Here is a 19,679-nt window from a genome sequence, read left to right as displayed (position 1 = left end):
TATATATATATAAAGTTGAAGTGGTTCCACTAATTGATTTGAAACGTACATATGGACATTTAGTGGAGACTCGTTTCACCCTAAACTTTACCCTAACTAATTATTATGTGATATAATTTATGTATTAAATAGTGGCACCTTCGATAATTTTAATTTTTGACTTCGCCTCTATAGAGTATTTAGACAATATATTCAGAGTCACCTTGTAAAAGATAAAATGTAAAACAATCGATTTATAAAACGTATAAGAAATTTGGAAATAAGATAATGAAAGTCGAATAGAATTTTATTTTTATCTTTTCTCAAACAAGGCGAAACCATTTTGTAACTAGGGTTAATTTATCCGAACCCCTTTATTGAAAAATTACATTGTTTATATTTATTATCAATGTCTAAAATAAAATAGATATTAAATTGTGTACTTCTTTCATATTTTGAATCGTTAATGAAAATTTTGACTCCACGACTAAACGTTTGTTTTTCCTCCTCTCACTTCCCAATTTGTCGTGTAAAACCAACAAAAGTGACTGCCCATCAGTCATCTATATATCTCTAAACCAACCCACTTTCTTTTACTCTTCTTAATTTGATATAAAAACTATATATTATAAATATAACAACTTTATTCCATTATTTTTCTTTCATCTCATCAAGATCACTAATATTACAACTTTTTCCGGCGACATACATGGCGGAAGGTGGTGGTTCCGGTGACGATACAACTAGAAGTAGCTGTCCACGTGGCCACTGGCGACCGGCCGAAGACGAAAAACTCCGGCAGCTTGTAGAACAATATGGTCCTCAAAATTGGAACTCTATAGCTGAAAAACTTCAAGGAAGATCAGGTAATTAATTAATCATATACTTATTGAGTTTTTGGATTATAATTATAAAATTATAATGTGTTGACTTGATCATCTGAAATAAATAGGTTTACTTTTTCTTCGTTCGATTTAAATTAATAAATCTAAGTTTGAGTATCATGTCATAAGAAAAAAAATGAATCTATGGATTGATATTTGATGCTATACTGTTTTAAAATTAGGGTTTATTAAATCTATATTGAAAACATTTTGAGTATTTAAATTTATTGTCAAAAGTTGTTTAAGATCAAATTAAATACTTCTCAAGTCTATTAAATGTTAAAAGAATTTCATTTATTATTATTTTGCTCATTTAAAAAAAAATATATAGATGGATAACATTTATTACTTACTTTTCCTTATTATAAACTTGGCTAAAATGGAATTATTATTTTTTATCATCATAATTCATACATATATAAAGTCTAACAGTTTCCATTGATAGTATCTTCTCAACTGTTTTTTAAAAAAAAAAGAAAATTAAATGCAAAGATCTTGCTCTAGAAGTTAAGTCACACACATTAATTGTTTTTTTTTTCCTATTGAAAATAAATTACTAATTTTAATTATTTTTTTTTAATAGGGAAGAGTTGTAGATTAAGATGGTTTAACCAACTTGATCCAAGAATTAATAGAAGACCATTTAGTGAAGATGAAGAAGAGAGACTTATTGGTGCTCATAGAATACATGGAAATAAATGGGCATTAATTTCAAGATTATTTCCAGGTAGAACTGATAATGCTGTGAAAAATCATTGGCATGTTTTAATGGCAAGAAAACAAAGGGAACAATCAAAGATTTGTGGTAAAAGAAGTTTATATCAACAACAACAACAACATGATAATTTTCTAAGTGATTCTAAATCATCATGTTATGGTTTTCGACGAAGGAATAACAACAACAACAACAATAATAATAATATGAGAATACAAGAAGGTAATTATGGCTCCAAAATTAACTTTTTTGAATTTCAAAACCCTAATAAAGATAGGGTTTTCTCAATGTCTACTACATATTCTTCTAGTTCACCTGAATTTTGTGGAAGAATTGGGAGTCATTTGTTTAGAGAAAGCTCAATAGATCAAAAATCTTTATGTCAAAATAATTTAAGCTTTTCAATTCACGGAAGAGGAGGAGATAATAATAATTGCAAAAGGAGTACGACTTTTCAGAATCCTTTCAGTTATGTTGATAGAAACGAATATGACAGTATAACTGAAAGAGTTGTGAATGTTAGCAATAGTACATTTTCCTTTGGAAGAATTCTCAAGGAAAACATTGAACAACAAAAATATGGAGAAGAAGCAAGGGAAAAGAAAGATATTCCCTTTATAGATTTTCTTGGTGTGGGGATTTCTTCTTGATTGTTTTTTCTTCTTTGGCTAAATTTTTTGTTTAAGGTTTAACAATTCTTTTCAATGTCTAATTATAATATAAGTATTTGTTATGCTTCCTAAATCCTAGTTATAATTTCTTTATCATGCCAATTTCACCTATATATAGTTGTTGTTAACTCAAGTGATAGCTTAGCCTAGGCTATTTCTTTAACCTCTAAGGTAAAAAAAAAAAGTACTCTTAGGTTTTACTTAATCATCCTAATTTCTTTTAGGGACATGGATTTTGAACACTTGTAGTATAATATATGTAATAAACTTTGATATTATTCAACTGTATATGGACTCTTTGGATTATGTATATTACATTTGTGTTGCTTTTCTTTTTCCCATGTGTTATATGACATGTAAATATGTCCTTTTTTGGTAGAAATTAAGTGTAAGTAATCAATTTCGTGCAGGTAAGATTTAAGTTGCTAATCTCTTAAGTAAAAAAGAGAGAAACTAAATTGATGTGATATATTATTATATATCAATGTCAAGAAGATGTAAAAATTGCAACATTTTAAGTTGAAGCTCTCTCTCTCTCTATATATATATATAAAATGTTGTTGATGGCTATTTGAAACATGCACTGAGAGTTACTACATACTAGTTTGATAGTGGAATGTATATTACATGTATAATGTCCATCCATATATTACTTTTTTCCAGATATTCATCGTTCAATATTCATTTCGGGTCTTGATTTTAGATAAGAGATATTTGTGCACTTATATAAAATTTTATCATTTTAAAAAAAATTTCACATTCGAAACTTCGGATTAAATGTAGAAGAGATTTTTATCTATTTTATACCATAACCTAGGATAATCATAGTAATTCTTATATATTTTGTATATTTCATTTTTAGTGCAATGAATCAAACATTTATCAATAAAGTATATATTACCAAATAATTTCATCATTATTTGATTTTTATACATTATATTCTCACTATAATTTATTTACAAACCAAACAATTCCACACGGTATATTACGTATATATAACATGGAATGTATCTTAGTCGAGTTATAGTCAAGACACTAAATCTTTCTTTCTATTTACTAATATATGGTGTAATGTTGGATAGTATTTCTCAAAAATTTGAAGTTATTACTATTAGATTGACAAGCTATTATGTTATATCGAGTTCTCTTATTTATCTTTGTAACTATATACTTTCCTCCATCTCAATTTATATGGTATTTTTCGGATTTTAAGATTTATAAAAGTCTATCTTTTATCATATCTTTAATAATAGATTATTTAAATAATTTGAATATATAGTTATTGTGACTTATAATACTTTTTATATAATTTTCAAATATATATACTTTATTTAAAAAAAACTTGAAGATTCTATGCATAATCCAAATAATTCATGTCAAAATTAAATTATTTAGGCTTAAGTCATCTATAGCCTCTTAAATTTATTTGCATAATTCATTTAGACACCTCAACAAGACTTGTATCAATTGAACACCTTTACCCTCCCAAATTTGAACCATTTAAACATTTTTTTTGACAATAAGCTAAAAGTATAATTTGTGTGAAATACACTCACGATGACATGACAATTTGACGAATTAAATGTTGACATTTGGTATTTTGGAGTCCAAAAAATATATCATAAAGTAAAAGAAAAAAGAAATTATTTTTATGTTAAAAATTAAAAAAGAAATCATATAAATCCTGTAACTTACCTACCCTTCTATTCCATGGAGTCCAAAACTCCTCTCCTTCTACAGTGCCCCACCCCCAACGGCAACCCTCCTCTGTAAATATTCTATTATTTTCGAATCTTCTTGGTTCATCTTAAGATTTATTGCTATTTTTGATGAGTTACGAAAGAGTTGGCCATGGGTAAAAAAATAAAATAAAATTTAACTGTCTTCCTCGTTTCATTTTTGACGAAAAGATGAACTTCGTCGGAAAATTAATCAGTTTTATATTTTTCGATTGAAGAAGTGCCCTTACAAAAATGTGAGCAAAATAAAAAATAAATAGGGAAGTCCTTTAACAAAATTCACACAAATCTCCATCAATTTAACGCCAAAACACTACATTAACAACAAAGAAACGAAATTCAAATTTCAAGCTCTCTATAAATTCAATGCCGATAATGATGGTGGCTGCCATGGCGGCAATGAAGGTACCACCAATCCTCCTAGTATGATGGTAATAGAAAAACAAAAAAAGTTTTGATGGAGGTAGAAGGCAATGGTGAAACAAAAAAACAATAATGATGGAGGTAGAAGTGAAGTATCAGGAGAAAAAACGAGGAAGAAGATGGATGTATAATGGCGGCAATGACTGGTGTGATGGAGGAAGTGATCGGTAAATAGGGAGGAAGAAAAAGAATATTTTTTCCTAAAAAAAGCCTACCCTCTCACGCGCCTCTTTGGGGTGAATCACAAATAATGTGTCATATAAATAAAAAAATGTTCGATTAAATTTGGAAGGGTGGAGATGTTCAATAGGTAAAAGTTTTAATTGAAATATCTAAGTGAATTATGCGGATAACTTTTAGGTGTCGTAAATGACTTAAGTCAATTATTTAATATACGACTGAGTCGTATTATTGGAAGGAGTAATGCATGATGCATACTTTGTTGAAAAGATGGTTGCTAGCTGTTACACTATAAATAGGTGTTGTAATATGATTTGTTTGGGATTTGAGGGGAAAGAAAATAGTATTTGAAGTGTTATCTTTGGACATGAAAAAAAATAGTTAATTTTTTGCTGATGAAAACTTAGAAAAATTTTCTAACGTGTTTTTTTTCAAATTTACATTTGATATGATGAGTCAATTCAATAAACAAGCAATTGTTTAAAATAATCTCCAAGAATTATTTTGAATTTTAGGACCAAAATGTATGGACAAACGGAATTTGAAAGTATTTTTATACATGCGTCAAATCATGGCAAGATTTATGGTAGACTTGTGTTATATAGTCATGTGTTAAGTCGTGAAATCAGTCATTGATGATATTTGTATTAAAATAGATTACCTACGTGCATTATATCTAGACGATCTAGTCATAGTTCTACTTGTATCATTGTAGTTCTTGTCCTATGTTATCTATTGTGTTCCGATTACCATACTATTCTGTTGTAGTTATTGTTTTTGGGGAAACTTTCACATATAGCCACTTAAAAATAATTAATTACTCTCCATAGCTATAATTTGATAATTACAACTTGTGGCTACATGTTACATGGAGGAGAGAGGCGAGCGAGACTGGTAGAGAGAGGGGGAAAAGAGTGGGAGAAAGGTGAATTGTATATGTATATTGATTATATAATTGTATATTATACATATATATTTGTATATATGGCAAGAGAGACTGGGAAGGCGAGCGAGACTTGGAGAGGGAGGAGAGAGGCGAGCGAGACTGAGAGATGGAGGAGAGAGGCGAGCAATATAGAGAGAGGGAGGAGAGAGGTGAGAGAGAGGGCAGAGAGTGGGAGAGAGGTGAATTGTATATGTATATAATTGTATATTATACACATACATTTGTATATAGGGCAAGCGAGATTGGGAGAGGAAAGAGAGACGCGAGCGAGATTGGGAGAGAGAGGAGAGAGGCAAGCAAGAGAGAGGACAGAGAGTGGGAGAGAGGTGAATTGTATATGTATATAGGTTATATAATTATATACTATACATATGTATTTGTATATTCTGGCGAATTATACATATACTAACATAACTAACTATACAAATTCGAAGTCAATCAACGTAATTAATGTATAGTGTTAGTTGTCAGTGGTAATTATAACAAAATATAACTATGATGAGTAATTAAATAATATAAGTTTGTTTTGTTGCGTAATTTTCCCTTGTTTTTTTTCTTGTAGAAGACTTTACATTAATTTTGTTATTAGTCGTTATACTTTCTTCATAATTTATCTTCTTTTTTTTATTTGAATTTGATGCACTTAAGTGAAGGGTCTTTCGGAAATAGGCTCTCTATCTCTTCAGACACCACCTAATAAAATTTCACGGGTATGTTGTTGTTTGTCAATACAGAACACGCACTACGTACTTATATTCATGAGTTTAAGCATCAATGTATATATATACATTTAGATATCAAAATATATATATATATATATATATATATATATATATTATCATAGATGAGTCTGGTTACCGATGGGGTAGGGATGTGATCTGGATAGATCTAGGGGAGCGGAAGAGTGTTTGCCCAAACCTCCTCGTAACAAAAATTACGCTATATATACAAATAGGACAAATTTTTAACTTTTAATGTATATATATATTGAATTACCTAAACATAAGATTAGAGGCACTACATTTTTATTTTTCAAATTTTCTCTGTGAAAATAATGAATGTGTCACTGGATATGGAGTGGAAACTACGAGGTGGGGTGAAGATGAAGTATTAGAGGATGGAAAAGACTCGAATCGCACAATAAATATGAAATATCGTCACTTGTTTTTCAAATTATTTTCCTAAACTCTTTTTAGAAAGAAAAAAAAATAAAGACAAATCGAACCATCTAATTAATTATAGCCTATAGGTCTCTTGATTCTCTTTATTGTTATGTAGAACTCTGCATAGTACATGGACAAATTAACACTTCTCTCTTAATTAGTGGGCGTCAAGATATAAAAATTATGAAATTTAACATAAATAATATATATTATCTAATTGAAAATGATGTTTGAAAATTAGTTTGGATATGAATAAAAAATTGAATTTTTTTTGAATTTTTGTGAGTGAATTCAGAGCGAACATTATGAAAATAGTGTTCTAGAGTTTTTCAAATTCCGAAAATTCAACTTCGTAACATTTCAATAATTTTATGTTAACAAAAAAAATAAAAACATATTCATAATCAAACAAGCACTTAATATATGTTTTGCTAAAGAATTGTGTCGAGCATTAAGCATTTCAATTTCTTAATATTAGAGGTTTCAAATTTAAATTTTCATGTATACAAAATATCTTTGTTTGGAAATGTTTTGCCCGTCATGAGAATTTCGACATGAATTCTAATTTAATATATTTAAAATAAATATCAAATATCAAATAAAAAACCGAGGAAAACGAAGGCGTAAGAAAATTCGCCGATGCGCGTAAAGACCCGTTGAATTAGTCTTGGTCTTTGCCGCCCAACAAATTTCTCATCATTTAAGGAATTGTTTGGTTTCATAAATAAAATATGATAATTTACCATCTCTTTATTACTTACTTTCAATTCACTTTTACTTATTTAGACTTTACACGATTCTTAAGAAATAATAAATGAGTATATATTTTTATCATGATATTCAAATACTAATAAACTTGAAAAATAATTTGAAATGAGTAACCAATGCTAAAAATAAAATAGGATTATTTTTCTCTTAATATGTAAAAATAAAAATTTATTCAACAAAGGATCATTTTCAATTTTCATAATTAGTTGTTGCATAATTATTCCCGATATAACTAATTCGTACATTATTATAGAGGGAAGGATGTTTAAGAAAATAAAATATTCATGCCAATGTATTTTAATATTCCACGACTTCACATAATTTTTACATAACTTGTATCTAATCCAAACAACCCATTAGTTTTTTCAAAGTCTATTTCTCATCTTTCATCCAATCACGTCTTCCAATTAATTTTGTCTGTTATAGTAATGTATATATTTTCGTCCCATTATAAATAGCTCTATTTGTTGAATTAAATGATGTGATGATATTTTATTTGACCATTTTATCTTTTGTGAAACTTAGTTGTAACTTGCATCAGATTAGTTATCATTTATTTTCATTTTATTCCAAATATATATTAAGAATAATATGTGTTTTGTTTTATTTCAAATTTTAGTTTTTATCACCTTTTTGTTATAATAAAATCAATGATCATGATCATCCATGAAGTTGAAAAAACCCACGATGTGTTCGATACGATGGAAAATATTTATATATAATATAGATAAATGTTATGGTAGGTAAGGTAGGGGTAGTGATGGGGATGGAGGCGCCGAGTGTTTGGTCCCAGTACGATAGGTATGATGTAATTAATGTGAAATCTCGCTTGCAAACTAATTTTTTTCCTACTTTCATCATTTTAAAGAAACTTATATTCCAAAACTTTTGACCAACTAAACATGAGAAAATCAGAAAATATTTTTGTCTGTACAACTCCGCCCTCCCACCCACCCCACCCCACACATTTTAAATCAATAATCAAATCCTATAATGCACCACATATAGCTCCCTTTCAAGAGAGCAAAATTGATAGAGGCTCTTTAATTATTTGTGGAAGGGTCTCTATAAAATGAGTTGACTAGTTGACTTGGACTTCAAATAAATACAATTTATTTTTGTATTTGTTTCATTTCTATAAAGTATTTACTAAGTTATAAAATTAGTTTTGAATTACTTAAACACAAATACCTGTTCCAAATAAAATAAAAAAGAACTTCTACAAATTCTTTTTATGTATAATATGACTTCCTTGAGAAATGCCTATTAAATTTTTGCCATATCTATTGACTTCAAGGAATCTAGAAAAAACTTGTCGATATTTTACTTAATATACGAGCAATATTTCTCTAAGGATATTGTACTTATTCAAGCTTCAAATCCTTATTTTTTAAATTCTCTTTTTATATTTTTCCAACCAATTGACCTAAGAGAGAGAGAAACACTAATATAAATATATCCAATTTCCTATGATATATTAAATCTCATATTCAACTCCATTTTCATATCCTCTTTCTATACAACTAACCATGGATAGAGAACAAGAAGAGATGCAATTCTTAGGCCTCTTTGATATCTACATAGAAGCCTACAAAGTCATCTACCAATGGAAGAAAATTTTCAGCCAAATCACCCTATCTTTGATCCTTCCTATGTCCTTCATCTTCTTAGCTCACATGGAAGTTTACCATCTTTTCTTTTCTGACCTTAAACACTCTGAATCTCAGCTCAGACATACTCACACGGGCACGGCAAAATACAACAGGATCTCTGATCACATAGATTCAGAGAAAACCTCTCTATGGCTTTTCATATTTGTCTACTTCACTATCCTCATCATCTTCTCCCTTTTATCTACCTCAGCTGTGGTTTACACAATTGCTTCTATATACACGTCGCGTGAAGTCGGTTACAAGAAAGTTATGAGTGTTGTTCCTAAAGTTTGGAAGAGAGTTATGGTGACTTTCTTGTGTGCTTTCCTTTGTTTCTTCATCTACAACCTTGTTTCCTTCTTTCTCTTAGCTTTATGGTTTGTATGGGCTTTCAGCATGCGGGGTGAAAATCATGGTCTTGCCAACTTCATTTTTGTGATCACGGCGATTGTTTATGTTGTTGGATCTGTGTACCTTTCGGTTATATGGCACTTAGCTACTGTGGTAACTGTGTTGGAGGATTCATATGGAGTGAAAGCCATGATCAAAAGCAAGGATTTGTTAAAGGGGAAGATGAGAATAGCCTTGGTTTTCTTTTTCAAGTTCAATCTCTCACTTGGTATCTTGAACTTTGTTTTCAAGAAGTTTGTGGTACATGGAAGCCATCATATGCATCTAGGGATGTTGTATAGAGTAGGGGTTGGGTTGTTTTGTCTTCTGTTATTGTTTACTTTGATACTCTTTGGTTTGGTGATTCAAACAATTATTTACTTTGTTTGTAAGTCCTATCACCATGAGAACATTGACAAGTCTGCACTTTCTGATCATCTTGAAGTTTATTTGGGAGAGTATGAACCTTTGAAGTCTCAAGATGTGCAAATGGAGAGTTATCAAGTTTAAATTATTTTACTTGTATCTTCTGTGGGTGAAATATTTCTCTCTGTATTTGACTTTTTCAATGGATAATATTTATGAGAATTATTATGATAGAAAAGATTTAATATCTTTATCAGCTTTGGTCATTCTGTATGTCATCATGGTTGTGTTAGATATTATTTTATGTCATGATTGATTATGGTTGACTAACAGTTTAGGAAAACTAATATGTATGTTGGAATTTGATTAAATAAGAATTTCATACTTCTGGCTGTCTGTGCAAACATTTAAGGTATAAGACCTTCACATATCTTACCGCTAGAGAGAAGTACTGAAAACACCCCTAAACTCGGCCCGAATTATTAGTTTCATCCTCGAACCATTGAAAGGCTTAAAAAACACCCTTAATATTAACACTTTTTGACAAGTTCAGGGGTGTTTTCAATATTTCTCTCGTTAATTTATCATCAAATGGGCAAAGGGACAATGATATTACAAAACAAAGAGATGAAGGGTAACATGAAGAGAGATTTAAAGAAGTAAATATATCCAATAGTTAGTTATTGTAAAAGGAGTTACTCCATTCCCGTGCCCAGAACAGAAGTTCCATCTGGGTTTATTGACAGATCTCATGTTATAAAACCTTATAAAAACATAAATTTTGCTTTTGAAAGTATCACGGAAGCAGTAATATATCCTTTACTGGTACAAAAACAGTTACATACCTCAGGTATTGGAGGGAAAACAAATTGCATCTAGCACAGGCACTGAATGATCACTTCAACAAACTCCAACTTCCACTAGTACAGAACTAACGAGTCCCGCAGTTGTAAGAACCCATATATCTTAGCTATTAAAGATCATCCTGGGAAACCATTTGACTGGCATATTCCACCACCCTACAACTTTTATTTTGACAGTTTAGACGTTACATTGAAGAAAAAAATAACACATGAGTTGTGTGCATCACTTGGACGACAACTGCTGAGAACCATCCTTCTTTTCTTCCTGTTTGGATCCTGATACAGCTGCTGTTGCTGCAGCAGTCATGGCAGCAGCAGCTGCACCTAATTTTACTCCTCCTGCAGCTTTAACGGCACCACCAATTTTTGCAAAGGCAGCTATTCCTCCAACGAGAATGGCTCTCAATGCAACAGTTGGTTTTATACTCATATTTTTCTACCTGAGAGAAAAAATATCATAGTTGCAAAGCCCCAGATCACTTAAAACACAAATATCACATTGGCATATAAAAGGAAAGATATTAACACAATTTTCTCTGAAATGCAGAAGCTTCCGTGAGATGATAAAGAGCCTAAGTTACAATTCCTAAAGTAAAAATAGAATATAACAGATAAGGAACTAGATAAATTCTCTTTAATGCTATTTTCAGAAACTACACAACACAAAGATCAGTTACTTCATTTCCTGATTCCTATAACAGACAAAAAAAATGCATTAACTGCTGCAACGACCTCCTAAACGGCTACGTTGCAACAGGAAGGCTGGAATAGAGTGTAGCAGTTTCAAATAAGTCCTACAAATGGCTTCCAAATTACAGGAGTTTCGGAAATAATTCCCAATAACCCAGCACTAGAAAGAACCAAAGGCAAAAAGTACTCATCTATAGACGGCAAAGTTATTCATGGCAATCCCTGCAGATTCTTCTTCTGCAAACTGAAAGCAGCACATTGTTATGTAAAAGAACACCAAGATATTAAGCATTAAGCGTCCAATGTAAAATTCAGACCAGCTCTATAGCAATAACATGTGAACCGTTTCTCCACCTAACTCAAACTATGGGATGAAACTTTTCTTCCAAATATGTTGTGTCAGTGCTTGAAGCATCACATCTGCAGGATCCTCACATCCATAAAAATGAAAAAGCAGAATAAAGATTCGCCGCAATCTTAGAGTCAACCATGAGATTTTGAGCAGCGCCTCTACAGCAACTTCTCTATTCTTCTGATTCCAAGTGTTAGGTACTACCCAAAATAAATAGGTGCTGGTTCTTGTTGACACATGTCTTGCACCATGTCACAAGCATGCTGCAAGAACATGGCACAGACATGAAGATATACCAGAAGAATGCTCTATCAACAACCCTGCACTGACTACAGGCTAAAAGGCCCAAGTACCTCTGATCTTCCACCAAATCCATGCATTCCATGGCCAGAAATTATACTGTTACACATTGTTCATTCATTAGAACCCTCCTTACAGAACCACCAGCTTCCATATCAAGACAAAAGGAAGAAAACTTGGCACTCTTGAAATAAAATTAGCCTTCATTCCAGCAACTGTCATGTACTTCAAAGAAATCCTAATTGTCCTTCTCGTATTCTTGTGATAACATATGAACCTATAGTACCACTTATTCATCATACAGTAGGTCTCACGGATCATTAGACTTCTAAAACTACCACTATACTGAAAAAGCCCCGTTAAATAAACTAGATTTATTTCATTACCCAGATATTAAGGAATCCGCACCCGTATCCTTAGACTGCAATACAGGAAAAGGCACTTTACATTTTTAAAAAACTATTATAACCATATCTAAATATTAGTAAAGTTATCAGACACAAATAGGTTTCAGAACCTCCTCCTGTAACAAATTCATATACAATTTCATGTTTAACAATTCACATTGTCTACAGCACAAGCTGATATCACAAGCAAGTACCTAAACTTTGGCTTCAACTTGTCTTTTTCTCATCAAAACACACAGTTTTCAATTACCTATCTAATCATTTAAACCTAATAAACATGATAACAAGAACATCACATGATGCTATTTGATCATTGTATCTCACATATCATCTGCTAAAACATATTGTAAGCAGAATTGCGGTCAAAATTCTGCACAATACATGAAACAATAGCCCTCCAAGCTACATGAATTTTACGGTTTGTAAGCAGAATTGCAGTCAAAATTCTGCACAATACATGAAACAATAGCCCTCCAAGCTACATGAATTTTACGGTCTTTCACTGTATCCACACCATTAATCCATTAAGACTTCTCATTCATATTCATCAATTCAAATTTTGATGATGATTTTCTATAACCATTTGTATGGCATGACCATGACTGTTGTGCTCGGCTTGGACTTGGCCGTGCCTCTTAGGTAAATCAGCCTCATGTGCCCTTGACTTCATTAAAATGCCCTTAATTTTTCCGAAAAGACAATTATAGAGTATTGGAATTAAAAGGCCCAAATGGGGCAGAACTGTTGCAGCCTCAATTATGTGTTTCATCCTCCACCATAAGCAAAACAAGTTCTACAAAATAGTCGTAAGACTAGCAATGTTACATGAGCGAGTGTTGTGCTTCCGGCAGCCCAGCAATTTCCATAAAATACGAATGATCAGATGGATGTATGGTGATATGAGTTTAGCCAAGCCCAGAAATGCTCAGCAGCACATGGAAGAAAAAGCTACAACACGCAGATGGTGGTAGAGGCAGATCTTTCAACTGTTGAAGCTACAACCATGCAAATAGATGCAATAAAGCATGAAGAAGTGGAACCTGCTTCATCGTTAGATGGTTCACAGGGTACCCTTGTAGATGAGGAAGACGAAGCAACAGATGTTGAGGAAGAGACTGTTAATGTAGAACTAGCAGTCCTGGTATTCAATGATATCTGGTGATGCACCACAAGGAAGACGTACATTGTTTTGAGATATTGCAAGATTCCTGTGGGTTCGTCCAGATAAGGCAATCTCCAGGGTAGCTTTGTTAGTTGGCATAATTCTGGTGTAAAATGGATCAAGTTGGCTATCTTGAAGTCGAAGAAGAACTGGTAAAGTATAAGCATGTTCACATCGACTCCTCTGTTTAGTGGATATTATTTAGCTCTCGTGTTGCTTATGGCAATGTGGGTTAGAAAGAATGTTTTACGGACAAATTTGCTTCCTTGGTACAGCTACAACATTTGCAGTGTGCACCAGTAAAGGGAATTTGAGGGACAAACTTTTGCAGTGGTCATATGTTGCAACAGGAATTGCTATCACTTGGTGCATACCATCTGAGATACTGTCAACTGATAGAGAGTTTCACTATGACTCCAAGGTGGACACTGAGAAAAAAACAAAAGAAGGGGCATAACAGTTCTAGCACTGATATTGCAATGGATCATACTCTTGTTGGTGTGAAGACTGTTCCCTAAATGATGGAATTGTATGACCTATCTAGCAATTTTATTTCTTTAGAAGAGTACTGGAATGAGGCCCAAACTGTCAAACGTGCGCTTCATGTTGGATAGAGATTGAGTACTAAGTTTGCAGAGGACCAAATGGAACATGCCAACCCCAATGCTTGGGTTCAATAATTTGAACTACACTGTGGGGTTAACTGCTGGTCACATGAATTTGAGCATGAGCAGTTCCAACTTGTACTGATTGATCCAATGATATTGGTGTCTACAATATTACCTTTCCAAGGGCTCTTCCATGTGTACGGTGTACCTAATGGTTCTGGGGCAGCACCAAGAACCAATTTGAATTCTTGCCACGGCGTTCAACTATAGAAGTCAATCATCTCGTGAGTAGATTGGAAGAGCAGTACTGTGAGAAAAAGAGGGACTTACATATGGTGTTCGAAAAACATACGACAAAGTCATTAGAAGAGTTTTATAGAGATGTTTGGAGGCTAAAGGAATACATGAAGCCTACATTAGGGAGATTAAGGACATCAGGACATGTATGATCGATCCATGACATGGGTGAGGATAATGGGACTTGGGAGAAGATTCGGAGCATTTTTTAGACGTGATAGGGTTACACCAGGGATCAATGCTTAGTCCATTTTTATTTGCCTTGATGATGAATGCACTGCGACATATCCAAGGGTGAATTGTTTTGCAAATGGCATTGTATCGATTGACAATAAGCTAGAGGTTGGACACAGACCTGAGACTTTAAAGGGTTTAAGTTGGGCAGGACTAAGATTGAGTACTTAGATTGCAAGTGCAATGACATTACCCATGAGGAGGATGTGGAAGTGAGGATTGATACTAAGGTCATCGCTAGGAGAGAAAAGTTCAAATATCTTGGGTCTTAAAGCCAAGGATATAGTGAGGTTGACAAGGATGTAATACGTCGTATTGAAGTGAGGTGGAGGAAATAGAGGCTCACATACAGTGTCTTATGTGATTAGAATGTGCCACCCAAGTCTTAAAGATAAGTTTCATAAAGTGGTTATTCGACCAGCTACTTTGTAAGGGACCACGTTTGGTCGTTCAAGAGCTCGCACGTCAAGATGAAATTAGCATAAATAAGGATGTTGAGAGTGTGGGCATACTAGACGAGATATGATTAGGAATGAAGATATTTAGGAAAAAGTAGGAGTCAAGTGAAACATAGATGGTTCGGACATGTGAAGACGAGATGTCCATATGCCCAGTGAGGAGATATAAGAGGTTGGCTATAGTGGGTCCAAGAAAGGGTAAAGGTAGGCCAAAGAAGTATTGGGGAGAGGGGAGGTGATTGGACAGGATTTGAAACACTTGTAGTTTATCGAGGACATGACCCTAGATAAGCGGATATGGATGTCAAAGGATAAGGATAGAAAAATTAGTAGTTAGTCAATCTAGTTTCCCTCATCAGTGGTAATAGTATTTCCTTTTCTCCTACTTTCTTATACTTTTCAATTTTATTATTACATGTTTTCTATGCTTCAATTATCATGTTATTTGCTAATAGTATTATATTTTCTTCTTGTTTTGTTATGCTTTACTTAAGCCGAGAGTCTATCGGAAACAACCTATATACCTTCATGAGGTAAGAGTAAGGTTCCGTTACACACCACCCTTCTCAGACCCCATTTGTGGAATTTCATTGGGTATGTCGTTGTTTGTATCTTATAAGCCTACTAGTGCAGAAGTCACAAAGAAGTTGTTAGCCTTGGTTGGAACGAAATTGACTTTTGACTGTGGTGGTACAACATCAACACTAAACCTGGTGCTTGATAGAGCTAATGAAGTTTGACATGGGAGGAGTTGCAGTTGTTTCACGTGCTGCAAAAGCTCTTGAAAAAATAAAGCCAGCAGAACTAGAGTAGCATTTTAATGCTTTTTGGATCTTTATTCTTTTGATAACACTGAAAAATGTTTAAAAACGGTGAATCTACACATGAGTTCTTTGCTTATTACAATGCACACTTTTGAGGACAAGGGTGAGTTGAAGGAGGGAGATTTGATACGATATGAATTTCTTAAGCCTCTTAAAGCAACTGGAAAGGAATTAAGGAGGCTCAAGTTAGCATTGGGCACTTATGGCTTGTTTTAGAGAAGCATGTTTGCTCATTCCCATCCTACTTCCCTTTGTATTAAGCCTATAAATAACTTCCCCCTGAAAGGACTTGCTTATATTTTGAGAATGAATTAGCCCTAGTTTTTAGCGTAGTTCTTAGACCCTCTTATTTCTTCTTTTTTGTTTCGCTGTAATTTCTCTAGCTTAGTTAGCTTCCATTTCCAGATTGTATAGTAAACCAACCCAAATTTGCAACTTAACAAACTTCTTGAGTATGTTGCTGGCTCATTATGAGCAGTGAGTACTACATCAAAGTCCTTCGATTGCCCACACATTAAACTATTCTAAAGAAAACTTGTCTTGCCCCATGAGGCCATGATATTGGAATCAACAGCTTGTAATCCCCCCCACCCCCAAAACAACAACAAAACAAAAAACCAGACATTGCCTCCACAGCTTGAATCTCCTAACTTTCATATACATGGACCTGCTCAGGATATCTGTCAAAATTATCATGGGTTGCAAGACAAATACGACCAAAAACTGAACAATTTCGTGTAAGCAAAAGACTGCAAATTATCTTACAAAAGATTTGAGGCTTCATTTTGGCAGTGGGAGACCAGAAAATATCAATGCTATCAAACCCATATTGGGGATTCTCATATTACAGATAAAATTCATTTTGAAGAAAGAGTAACGATTTGCAACATGTGAAAACACGTATAGTTATGAAAATCAAAAGGCAGAAACCGCGAGAGTATTACTTACCGCTAGATTTCAGCCGGAGGAACTGATTGCTCGGAGACTCGCCGGAGAAAGATACGGGAAGAATGGGCTGAAGCACCGGAGACGGCTTAATTTGAAAATTGCGGGGTTTCTGTTTGATAATGTTGGAAGGAACAAAATTTGGGGAAATAAGGTTAGCTGTTACAGAATTTAAAAACCAAAGAAATTTTTAACGTGTTTTGATAGTGTGTATAAGGATAATTATATATTTAAATTTTAGTTATTTGTTTATTTTATTTTAATTTTTCGTGAGGATTCATATTATTATTACTTACTTTTAATATGATACAAATTTTTAATCTATTAATTGATGGTGGAGGTACTTAACAGTTAAGCAGCTCTGACTTTCTATTTCACTTTATTTTATTTATCTAGGATATCACTATTTTATTTTTATAACGACGCTTAAGGTCGTTTCGTGATTTGCTTTTTTTCTCCTATTTGATTCTCCTCATAGCTTAGGATAGTATTTATGACTTGTAAGGATGTGTGGTACAATACTGCAATTCTTGAATTAATTAAATGTGTTTTAGAGAAGTTTTTCAGTTTTTTAATTTTGGAGTTTTGATCAAAGTCAATATTTTGAGATTGACGGAGTCAAATTTGAGTTTGATAATTCCACTAGGTCCAAAGAATGACTTGGTACCTAGTTGGAATTTCGTCACAATTTTCAAGACTTTTAAGGGGCTTTGTCCGTTTAGTAGGGTTTTTAATTTTTCTTAAGTTTGAAATTGATCATGATCAACATTTTGTCAAGATAACCTTAAAATGATAATTTGACAATTGTCAATTTGCATTATTAATTTATCTTCGAAAGGTCCCAAGCGAGTTCATTTTGAACGATAGGTTACTTTGAGGTTATTCATGTTGGTGTATCGAGTGTCGTTGCTCCTGCAGTTCAGGAGATGCACCGCCGAAGCCGTAAAAGCAAAGAGGTTTCTACACCTATTAGGAAGACTGGGGTTGGAGGTGGTCGTGTTCTTATGAAGTCCTTCAACATCAACAAAAGGTATAAGTAGTAGTCATATTCATTATCCAACCTTGAATTGTGGTATCATCAATAAAAAACGACATGACAACCACTATTAGAGGTTTTATCACCTCTACAAAAAAAAACAATATATGTGAAAAACAAAATCAACATGAATATCATGAATCGAGTACGAATTTCAATAATAATTGTATATTGGTTGCTCTATGATATTGTAATTTTCATTTTACACTTTTAAAAAATATTTCTCATCCTCGTATACTATGTACGAATATTGTTAGCTATTCCCTTCGTTTCAAAAAGAATATCCCTATTTTCTTTTTAGTTTGTTTAAAAAAGAATGATCCATTTCTTTTTTGGCATCACTTTAACTTTAATTTTTCACGTGACATGTGACATTTTGGTACATTTGACATAATTTTAATTTAGAACCACATGATTAAATAGTCTTCTTTCTTTTTTTAAACTTTGTTTCAAGTCAAAGTAGGTCATTCTTTTTTAAACGGAGAAAGTAATATTTATTGGGACATTATTATTGGTAAAAATATTGTTGTAAAATTTGCTCCTCCGTTTTTGTCAAGAAAGTGTTTTGGCAAAACTATGTCTAGTGTGGGGGAATTAGAGAGAGAGAGTTATCCCTATTAAAATATTGGAGAAGCTTACGGACACAAACATCTTATATGCATAAATTCTTAATTTGTGACCTCAAATAATATCTTCGTAGGCAACTTCATCATGAACCTCGATCGGTACTCGAGGTGGCAATGGCAGAATCAAAATTTCAATCAAAGATTATAAAAAACTTAAAAAAATATTTAAATGTGTACAAGTCAAGAAGTGTCAACATATAATTTATATATAAAAAGATATATATTTATCTAGGTATATAATATAATTTTCTGGCGAAGGAGTGTCGATCGATCTATTATAGTAAAAAATCATATAATTCCTTTCTTTCTTTTGATCACGTTGGAAGTAAATCTTTTCACTCCAGCCATAACAATCAACTCTATCAATTTCACAACCAACTACCACCACTATCTAAAGGCCACGTAGAATTTAGGGGTATTGATGATAAAAAGTAAAAAGAAATTATATGATTTTTTACTTCAATAGATTGAATTCTTTTTAATGACTTCTTTGTAGAGCTAAGAATGAACAATTAAAACAAAACATAAGTTAGCTCAACAAAATACACCCACACATTCTTGTTGAAATATCTTTAGAGTGTTTTTTTACAATACTTTTCGAAAGAAATGAAAAAGTGAAGCTGAAAAGAGGACTCGAAATGTACGTACAATGCATAGAATGCATATGTGGTCCACGAGATACACATATGACGCATGCAAAAATTAATTTTGTCGAATATTCTTAAGATCTCTTATTAAAATTTTACTTTGACCATCGATTTCACAATAATAATAAATTACTTAAAATATTTTTCTAAAAAAACATAAAAAAATTATGGTTAAAGAAAAATTTGATTGACTTCTCGAATTTCATTTTTGCTACATAAATTATGACCGAGGGAGAAAATGCATTTTTCAATAATTTATATATTTACGAGCTAAATTGAAAGTATTTAAATCACAATAATTAACAATTTAAAATACTTAAACAAAATTTAAAATCATAATTTAAAATATATATA

General features: G+C 32.5%; 3 protein-coding genes across 5 annotated transcripts; 2 read left to right on the top strand and 1 right to left on the bottom strand.

Annotated features, from left to right (window-relative positions):
• The first annotated feature begins 626 nt into the window (after positions 1-626).
• Positions 627-2,575, top strand: LOC107017396 (transcription factor MYB64-like). Its single transcript, XM_015217636.2, has 2 exons — positions 627-845; positions 1,447-2,575. The coding sequence occupies exons 1-2, from the start codon at positions 689-691 to the stop codon at positions 2,226-2,228; spliced, it is 939 nt and encodes a 312-aa protein (XP_015073122.1). The 5' UTR covers positions 627-688; the 3' UTR covers positions 2,229-2,575.
• A 6,288-nt stretch (positions 2,576-8,863) lies between these two features.
• On the top strand, positions 8,864-10,132 carry LOC107016156. The gene has a single exon (XM_015216641.2). It carries the CDS (start codon positions 8,998-9,000, stop codon positions 10,018-10,020), a length of 1,023 nt encoding a protein of 340 aa, XP_015072127.1. The 5' UTR covers positions 8,864-8,997; the 3' UTR covers positions 10,021-10,132.
• Positions 10,133-10,511: 379 nt separating this feature from the next.
• Positions 10,512-17,198, bottom strand: LOC107017684. 3 transcript variants are annotated; one of them, XR_003577874.1, is made up of 3 exons: positions 17,020-17,198; positions 11,747-12,180; positions 11,186-11,673 (listed from the first exon to the last, which is right to left on the bottom strand). XR_003577874.1 is itself a non-coding variant. In XM_027916419.1 (2 exons), the coding sequence occupies exon 2, from the start codon at positions 11,167-11,169 to the stop codon at positions 10,963-10,965; it is 207 nt and encodes a 68-aa protein (XP_027772220.1). In that variant the 5' UTR covers positions 11,170-11,175; positions 17,020-17,198; the 3' UTR covers positions 10,512-10,962. The 3 variants fall into 3 exon arrangements, 2 of the variants coding, with proteins under 2 accessions (XP_027772220.1, XP_015073390.1); XM_027916419.1 differs by lacking the exons at positions 11,186-11,673; positions 11,747-12,180 and adding an exon at positions 10,512-11,175; XM_015217904.2 differs by lacking the exons at positions 11,186-11,673; positions 11,747-12,180 and adding an exon at positions 10,512-11,179 and having other exon boundaries at positions 17,020-17,193.
• Between the last annotated feature and the right edge of the window lie 2,481 nt (positions 17,199-19,679).

Source organism: Solanum pennellii, chromosome 4 (assembly GCF_001406875.1).
Source record: "Solanum pennellii chromosome 4, SPENNV200".
Taxonomy (NCBI): domain Eukaryota; kingdom Viridiplantae; phylum Streptophyta; class Magnoliopsida; order Solanales; family Solanaceae; genus Solanum; species Solanum pennellii.
The sequence above is the reverse complement of the archived record's forward strand: the minus strand, read 5'-3'. Positions and strand labels throughout refer to the sequence as shown.

Coding starts and splice junctions, on each gene's coding strand:
- LOC107017684 (XM_027916419.1), bottom strand. CDS start 11,169: ATGAGTATAAAACCAACTGTTGCATTGAGAGCCATTCTCGTTGGAGGA.
- LOC107017396 (XM_015217636.2), top strand. CDS start 689: ATGGCGGAAGGTGGTGGTTCCGGTGACGATACAACTAGAAGTAGCTGT. Junction 846..1,446: donor AAAACTTCAAGGAAGATCAG/GTAATTAATTAA, acceptor TTTTTTTAATAG/GGAAGAGTTGTAGATTAAGA.
- LOC107016156 (XM_015216641.2), top strand. CDS start 8,998: ATGGATAGAGAACAAGAAGAGATGCAATTCTTAGGCCTCTTTGATATC.